The 8,858-nt window shown below is 47.6% G+C and overlaps 1 protein-coding gene across 2 annotated transcripts in view; it reads right to left on the bottom strand.

The window, feature by feature from the left end:
- Positions 1-281: 281 nt before the first annotated feature.
- Positions 282-8,858, bottom strand: part of PMP22 (peripheral myelin protein 22) — a 32,306-nt gene continuing 23,729 nt past the window's right edge. For both annotated transcript variants that reach the window (XM_046677035.1, XM_046677034.1), the window contains exon 5: positions 282-1,580. In XM_046677035.1, the coding sequence (XP_046532991.1) occupies positions 1,417-1,580 (164 nt within the window). In that variant the 3' untranslated portion in view covers positions 282-1,416. The remainder of the gene's footprint in view (positions 1,581-8,858) is intronic.

Genomic DNA, 8,858 nt, shown 5'->3' with positions numbered 1-8,858 from the left:
ATGCTAAGATTCCCCTTTTTAGGTGACAGCATCACACGCCTCTGTGGACCCAGGCGGGTCATCAGAGAACAGAGCACGAGAGAGAGGGTTGAGAACATGAACACTCCAGTCCACTTGCAACTTCCATTTCAGCAACACTTCCTGGCCCTCTCCAATTAGCTCTTCTGGAAGGCACAACATGCTCCCTGTAGCCTGTACACAAGCTCTGATTTTAGTCCCTCCACTCTGACGTGTCCCTCGCACTCACCCCCAGGTCCCCACAAAAACCCAGGAGAGATGAGTGAGTTACTCTGATGTTTATTTTAATGCATCTTAGTCCACACAGTTCTGGTATAAAATCAGAAAAAGCAAAGCGAGAGAAAAAAAAAAAGGTCTGGAGTCTTAGCATCAGAAGGGCACCGTATATACATCTACAGTTGGTGGCCAATACAAGTCATTGCCAGACAGTCCTTGGAGGCAGAGAACAGTCTAGACCAGCTGAGCCCTGGGAACTCAGTCCCGGGGGGTCTAGAGGCTTGTCCCGATGCTCCGACCGTGAGAGAAATGTGGGGTGATACAGGCTGTGTTTATTATTTATTTATTATAGTAATAATAGCAGCCTAGCCAGGTACCAAAGCAGTTATAAACCATTTATATTACACAGAATTATTCAGGTCTCCATTCTACTTTATGTTGTAAAATTGTTAATTGAATTTCCAGTGAGTCGTTTAGATGATTAGTGATAATAAGGAATGGTAGATACATAGCACCATTTCATAGGTTCGTTGTCACTGATTTCTCATCTAGACAAGTGACCGGGACACCCACCCTCGAGGGCAAGTATTCCAAAGCCACAAGCCACGTTTTTGCCGAGGGCTCCAGTTCGGGGGTTTTCTCCGAGTGTGCGTAAGGATTCACACAGAGGTGCGGGCAGTGTGTGTCTCTGTGTGACGCACGGGGTGACCCACAGTGAGAGAGCTTTGGGCTGTTCGGGTTTTCTACCCACACTTTGGTTGTCTACATGAGGTGGAGTGGGAGGGAGGTATCTCCTTTCAGATGAAAGGGAAGGGGCGAGATGGAGTTATTTTATTTCTGGGCAAAACCAAAAAACCAAAAAACAAAACAAAAATACTGAGCTTGATTATACGTTAGGATGTGAAGTTCCTTAGCTACTTCTTTAAGGTTCAACACAAGGCTGATGGTCAACATATAAAGCAAACAATACTATGTACATATATGTAAAAAGTGTTATAAATAGGTTTTATAAACCATAGATATTATATACATCTTCAACCAACACTAACCCCCCTCAACTGCTTTCTGTTTGGTTTGGTTTGAGTTTGGGTTTTTTGACTAGCATTTTTTTTTTTCTGTTTTCTGGTTTCCTTCCTCCCTTCCCCGTGCTGCTCAGAGCCTCAGACAGCCTGTCTGGGCGCCTCATTCGCGTTTCCGCAAGATCACGTAGACAACGCCGCTGAGGAGAGCCAAGGGGAATGCCACCCAGGCCAGGATGTAGGCGAAGCCATAGGAGTATGCAGAGTCAAGATGCCATTCCGGGTGCCTCACCGTGTAGATGGACGCTGCGCTCATCACGCACAGACCTGCGGAAGGGGAGGACAAGTTGGGTGATGGAGAAGTCATGGTGGGGGTCCCCTCTGCACTATCCCCAGTGCACCTTCCACAGGACCCCGGGCACCTGCCCACACCACTCCCTGCTCTTGACCCCACTCTCTCTCTTTCTCTCTCTCTGTCTCTCTCTCTCTCTGTCTCTCTCTCTCTCACACACACACGCACACACACACACAAGTCACTGATCTCTCTTTCTTATAGAGAAGGAAGTGGGCTGCAGGGAGGGCAGGCAACACTGTACCACAAGAGCTTGTCTAACTCTGGAAGGAATCTGCTGCCAGATCCAATAGGAACACGGGGAGCCATCTGCTCTCTGCTTCTAATCTACGTGACCCAGGCCATCATCTCTGAGGTCCCTCGTCAACGTCTCTGCCCCATTTCTTTTCCTTTAAGTGTCACCAATTCCCTGTCAACACCAGGTAGCCAGTGAGAATTCGAGTTGCAAGATAAAGCCATCTGTCTCTTTCCAAGGATGGCTGGGTGTGGGAGCCGCTGGAAACCTGCGAACCACTCTACAAATGGGTGGCGGCGTTATCTGAAACCAGTGCAAGTGAAATGATACTTTGCCACTATCAGAGTAGGGCCCTGGCAAAAGCACCGGGCTCCGTGCAGAACGCAGGGGCAGAGCTCCACGCCAGACCTCCTGGCAGGACTGCTACATGAGAAACGGAGCAAGCAATGCCTGTGGGCACTGCCACGCAGCACAGGAATGAACACAGAGGGAAAAGAAGGTGCGGCGGAGACAGAAGGACAGGACATGAACGGAAGCAAAGCTGCAGAGGAAGGCGACTATGGGGGCAAGCTCCACTGTACCTGGGCCCTTCCAACAGTTCTTGGTGCCCCCAAGGCTGAGTTTGAAGCCCAAAGAGGGGTGAAAGGGTATCGAATACACAGGTGGGTCAGGCCACCCCTTCCTTGCCCACAATGCAGCCCTCCGGTGTGGGGTGGAGAAAAAAACCAACACCTTGGGCCTCATGAAGCAGGCAAGTTCAAGCGTGATGGCTCATGCCCACGATGGCTGTCAGCATCCCCTGCAGGGGAGGGTCCAGTGATGCTGGCAGCCCAGCCTGGGGCGGCACAAAGCCTGCTCTGTTCCCTCCTGAAAACAGGGTCATTGAGAGGCTCTGAGTGACTCTATTATAAATCCAGCAGGCCATGTGGGATTCCTGTGGTTCCAAAGCTCCCAGCGCCCTGGACCACCTACAGCTAACCTCGCTGCTATTCGGGCTGCTATTTCACTGGACACTGCAACTTTGTTTGAACAAAGTGCAGAAGTGGGAATCCGTCACATTCGCCACCCTGACAAGATTGTCCGTCTGCAAATCAGAGGAGAGAACTCCCACTTGACCGGCCTCTGTTGAGAAAGCCACACAATAGTCTTGGGATTACAGTGGGATCGGATCCAGGACCTACTACCTACAGAAAGTTCAGGAGACAGTGAAGACCTCTGTGTCAGAGGGGAAACCAGAGCTGGTGAATTGTCACTTGAGAAATACAGCAGTGTCGATCCGCTGGGAACACATTTTATTCGCTCTGAGATCTGTGACCCTCCCGTATCTTCCCCCACAGCTCCGCGGCTCACCTCTCCAAAGCGTTAATTCTTGTCTTTAAGAAATATTGAAGTTGTCTCTTTCACTGTATTGGACCTACCTAAAGAGGGCAGGATAAAAAAGAAGCTCACGCAAGGGAGAGAGTGGGGTATAAAGAGAACAGTAAAGGGCCCACGGCAAGGTTCATGGTGGCGGCAAGGCTTCCAAATGGGGCGATGTCTCACCAGCACCAGCATGAAAGATGCCATGGTCGCCGTGTAGACCAGCTGTGCCAGATTTCACTGGCAAAGAGAACATTCCATCTATGACCAAGAGGAAGGGAGAAAGGCAGGCTACCCAAGTGAGGTGACTAACTGGATGGCTTAATTTAAACGACATTTGCCCCAGTAGAATCTCAGAAGTAAATGAATTTAAGCTTCACTTCAATAAGCAAGAAGCTTAGACACTTACAAAGCCAAGGAGAGGATACACACTTTATAATTACCGTTGTCAGAAGACTGATGTTTTAGAGAATATATCATTACAAGGCTGTCTGTATAGAACGCAATAGATGTGCCCTGGAATATAGAGTAGGTAATGCCATCCAATAGCCCCTAAAAGGTGAGCACGCCTCCCAAGAAGTGGGCTGTGACTCATTTTCTCCGCAGCCAGCAGGTGGAGCTGCATTTATGAAGGTCCCTCATGGGGAAGGTGAGTGAGGCTACTGACACACAGGCAGCCCTTCCGCTTCCCCACAGATGAGTAGTCTGTGCTGCGGCAGATGGGGATGCCCTGGGAGAGGCCTGAGTCTGGGAGTGGAGGCCAGCTTTAAGTGGAAGGACACTGACCCTTTCCAGACAACATAAAGGTGCTGGCCATTCAAGAGTTGACAAGAGTTTCTACCTGCCTCAGGATGGCTGGGTCTGCAACAACGCCCTGAATTTCTCCCTCAGGCCCTCTTGAAGAGGAGCCCTCGAGCCCTCTTAAGTAGTGACAATAACCACAGGTGAGCGATTGGAGCCAGATTCTTTGGAAGGGAGCAACCAAGAGGCCAAAGGCAAAGGAAGACATGGAGGGAGTTCTCGATACTTCCTTATCTCCATTCTGTTTGGTTCAGTAAACATGCAGTGAGTGCCTGCTGTGTGCAGGCACTGTTCTGGATGCTGAATATGCCAAGACAAATGATACACGGCCCCTGCCATCAAGGATGAGGGTCATCCAGAAACACACATGTCAGGAGAGACTTCCAATATAATACGATGTGATTTCAAGAAGGGGAAAGTGAAACACACCCAATGCCCTCAGAGCACAGGTGAGCGCTGAATCCAAACTGGGGCCTGGAGAAGCCTGAAGGGGGAGACTGTGCTTGACCTGGGTCTAAAGGATGTGTAAGAGGTAGCCAGGTAAAGACAGGTGGGAAGGGTCTCCCAGGTAGAAGAAAGAACACGAGAGAGGCAAGGAAGCCTGAGAGAGCTTGGTGGAAACCCCCAGCAAGTCATGATGAGAGTCTCCCGTAACGGGGGAGGGGAGTGTAAGAGGAGCTGAGAGCTCACTGAGGCCAGGAGAGAGGGGGCCTTAAGTGGCATGATGAGGAAGTGTGGTGAGAAGAATGTCTTCAGCAGAGGAGAAACATGATCAGATGTGTGCTTTAGAAAGACCACTCCAGCAGGAGTGCGAGAAATGGATTTAGGGGTGAGGACAAGGTGGGGGCAGGAAGGTGCATGAGTTGGCTTTTGCACAGCCGCAATGGTTTTAGTGCATAAAAGAAAAGAAATGGGCACAATGTAGAGGATGCTACCCGGTGTCAGGACCCTGTAGTGGACTGGATATGGAGTGAGGGAGAGGGGACTCTGGCAGGATTGCCCTGGTGGGTTAACTCTATCTGGGAAAACGGTGATGTCTTGGAAGCCAAGGGAATAAACAGTTTCCTGGAGTGAATAGTCAACAGTATTGAAATGAGTGGAGGAATTCAGCAAAAGGCTTGAAAGAGTACATCAATGACCTTCGCAAAAGCAATTCATTTGAGAGCCTGGAGTGGAAGCCAGAGTGAACTTGACTACAAAGTGAACATTGGGTGAGACCTCCGAGACGGTCAGTGGGAGGGGTCTCTGTGGTGTTGGTCTGCTGGGTGAGAGCCTGTGTCTCACCCCACCTCATTCTTCCAGCAATGAGGTGGGGCAGGAAGAGGCTGGAAGGTCCGGTGCCCTGAAAGCGTTGGGCTCTATGTCTGACCTACACGGAGCCTTCTCAGAACTACTGGCCCAGTTTCCATTTTCAGCATCCATGTGACCTGTGCTGCCCAGAAAGTCACCATTGCACTACTGGGTTCTGATCTGGGCACGGCCAGTGTAACATCGGGAACGACTCACTCACAGCGACGGTTTCTAATTGTGGAATCCGACTGAAGCTATCTTTGAAGCACTCAGAACAGGGAGGGCACTGGGCTTTTATTCAGCCCCCTGATTCTTTTATTCTAAATGCCCTATATCCATATCGATCCGTGTAAAACAAAACAAACACGAGAAACAGAAAAAGTCAAAGTCACTCCGGCCTCTCCTTCTACCATCCTTGCTGTTCGTTTTAACCACAATAAATAGTAGTTACACATGTGACCCGAGTTTGATTCTGCCAAGGGAACACAATCATCCAGTCATCCAACAAGTAGGTATTCAGGGCCTTCTGTGTGGCATGCACGGAGTTCGCTGCTGGGTGTATGTAGTGAAATAAACCAACACATGCGAATGTTTCTTTCAGGTCTGCGTCTATGAGAATTTCTTGATGTTTTCCCATCTAGTGCAACCCAACCCAGCAGAGCTAGGGCAAGGATATCTACTCCCTGGGAAGAGATGGCTACAGGGTTCTGAAAATAAGAATGACTCCAAAATCCAAATGCAGAATCAGGACGGCCCTTCTCTAAGAAGGGAGTTTAGAAGAATCAATGGCTCATGAATGGGATGAGCTGTTGGTGGGGAAATATCCTAGAGGAATTTACATGGGATTAGGAGCAGTTTAATGGCTACGCCAGTGATTCCCAACCCTGGATGAATCTCAGAGTCACCCAGGGAGTGGCCCCACCCAAGAGCTTTTAAATGGGACTCTCTAGGGATGACGCCTGAGCACTGGCATTTTTAAAAAAGCACCCCTTCATAAAACAGTCATTCTGATGGGTCGGTAAGATTGAAAAGCACTGAACTAGACGTAGGCGCCTCTCAATACGTCTTCAGGAAGCAGCCAACCTGAGAAGTATGTAATCAAGGAAAGATAGCTCTTAAATGTGAGACTTGTGGCTTATTATGAAATGGAGAAGGGATGATGCAGCAGACCAGGTAGACCTGTAACCACACGCAGAGCTGTAATCTAGAGCAAGGCAGACAGCTCCTGAATCCACAGTCAGCCCCAAGAGCCCCAAATACCTTCCGCCTGCCTTTCCTGCACACTCGTGTGCGTGATCTATAAAGACCACAGCTGGGCCCTCCAAAGGGAAGCTGTGCAGAGATAATCCAGCCTGCAACAGCCACTTGGGAGACTCAGCAAATTCTGGTGGCTTCCGCTTAAAATGCCTCTGTGTTCAAAGATGCGTCTGCAGGCTCTCTCCTAGACTTTACCTCCCATGACCGTGGGGCCACTTTCTTCCTCCTTCCTCCTTTCCTCCCTCCCTCTGTCCTTTCCTTTCTGTTTTTGTTTTTCGTTTGATTGTTTTAGCTTTTCTCATTTCTCCTTGATGTTAAGCTGTCATTTTTCAAGGCTGTCATCAGCCCTTCTCTCCAACAACGCTCCCCTAATTTTCTCTCTACTTCCTGGCTGCTTAATAGGCTGTGAGTTGGGAAACACACATGACAGAGGGGTTTAGAATCATCAGGCATGAAGAGTCAAGAAATCTCTGAGTGAAGTCCCTAACCATTTTAGTTCTCAACTTTAGTAGAAAAACCTACAGCAAGTTCAAACGCAACATTCCAGAAACCTGAGCTTCCTAAAAAGACTCTCTTTCACATCATTTTGACTGGAGTTAAGAAGCACAGAAAATTCTTAGGACTTATAAATGACATCTGCTATTTTCGCTTAACATTTCTAACTCAGGAGAACTTCCTGTTCAAATATGGACCGCTAAACTGACAAACTGATAACCAAAAGTGAGGTCTCATGAGAGATAAGAAGCTATATCTGAAGGGGGTAAGGAAAGAACAAATCATGTGCTTTTAAATTCAGAGGTTTTCATAGCAGAGTTCTTTTTCTAAAAGGCTTGTACTGAGTTCGAACGAGAGTCAAAACAGTGAAGCGAGCACGGATTAGTAAACAAGCTGTGGAAGATTAGAAAATCTCAGCGCCTAAGGGTTTTTGGCTGAACTGAAATACTGTCACACACAAGGTGCAGTGACAACATGCGTGACTTAATGGCTCTTATCTCTGGACTTTGGGTTTTGACTGAAAATGATATTGCTAAAAAGACATTTGGAGACATTTAGAGAATTTAAAGCTGAAATCTGTCACAGGAAGAAGGGAGACGCAGGTGCTCTCTGCTCCAAGAAGGCTGTCAACAGGCACTTAGCTCCTCTCAGTCCAATGGTTTCAGTCTGGCTAGTTCTGATGGTGTAGACTCCTATTCATCTCAGATGTTTAAGCCCATGAGAATAATAAATGGTGCAAATTTGCATTGATCTTCCGCTGGAAATCAGGTTCAAAGAAAGATCAGATAAAAAGCAGAGTTTCTGCCTTGGATTTTGCGTCCCTTAAAAGTTTTGCTATCTCTAACTAGAAGGAAGTACCTATCCATATTCACTCCACATGGTATGAGAGGGAGTGGAGGCAGTCAGTGGTCCTCGCATGAGCTGGGTGTTCATTTACGCTTTCCCAATTTCAGTTAATTTATCAGTAAAATAACAAGTTCGTATAGATCAAATATAAGTATTTTATGAAACTTCTGGTTGCTAAGTCTGTATTACTTTATCTTGAGGATACATTCATCGATACAATGGATTTGATTATCATTGATATGGAACTATAAACAGTAAGCCATAAAAGAAATCCAAGAATACATGCTAGTTTTCTATATTACTGCTGGAAACAGAGTGAATGATAACTCTGCTTCTAACGTACCTAGAAATCTCACTGCATTATTAGCAGTTTAACAAAGCTGGCAGCGCTCCGGGAGCCTGGCTTGCTGTAATAAAACCTGTGCAACAGGAAAGCACTATTTGGTTTTGAAATCCCCAAACTGTGCATATTGAAATGTTATATTTAAATATTTAATGAGAAGTGGCTCTCTAGCTTACTTCCTTTTTCCAGGAAAGGGCAACTCTCTGGCTTCTAGAAAAGGTCATCAACATTCAACTTCAGACTGTCTTGCCACATAGCCCTGTGTAAGCCATTATTTCTGCACATCCATCCATCCATCCAGGACATATGGGCTGTTTCAACCCTCCAATGACTGCTCCTGAGCACAGGACGATGACTCAGTACCAGGGACATTCTGACAACTAACTCAAACAAGAGATGCTACTCCCTTTGCCTACTCTGAGGGTCCGAATCCAGAACATTTCACAGTGCCCAGGTGTCCTCTGGTACCTATGGAGCTTGTGATTTATTCACTTGGACTGTAGAATCCACCACCACATCTGCCTCTTATTTCTCTCCAATGCCCTGCTGCCTCAGTCCACTGGCAGTTAATGGGCAGTAGGACAAGAGTCAATGACATGAGACGATGGCCAGAATCTAGAGACAAAA

The sequence above is a fragment of the Equus quagga genome, chromosome 11, assembly GCF_021613505.1.
Source record: "Equus quagga isolate Etosha38 chromosome 11, UCLA_HA_Equagga_1.0, whole genome shotgun sequence".
NCBI classification, from domain to species: domain Eukaryota; kingdom Metazoa; phylum Chordata; class Mammalia; order Perissodactyla; family Equidae; genus Equus; species Equus quagga.
Note: the sequence above shows the minus strand (reverse complement) of the source record. Positions and strands in the feature narration are given on the sequence as shown.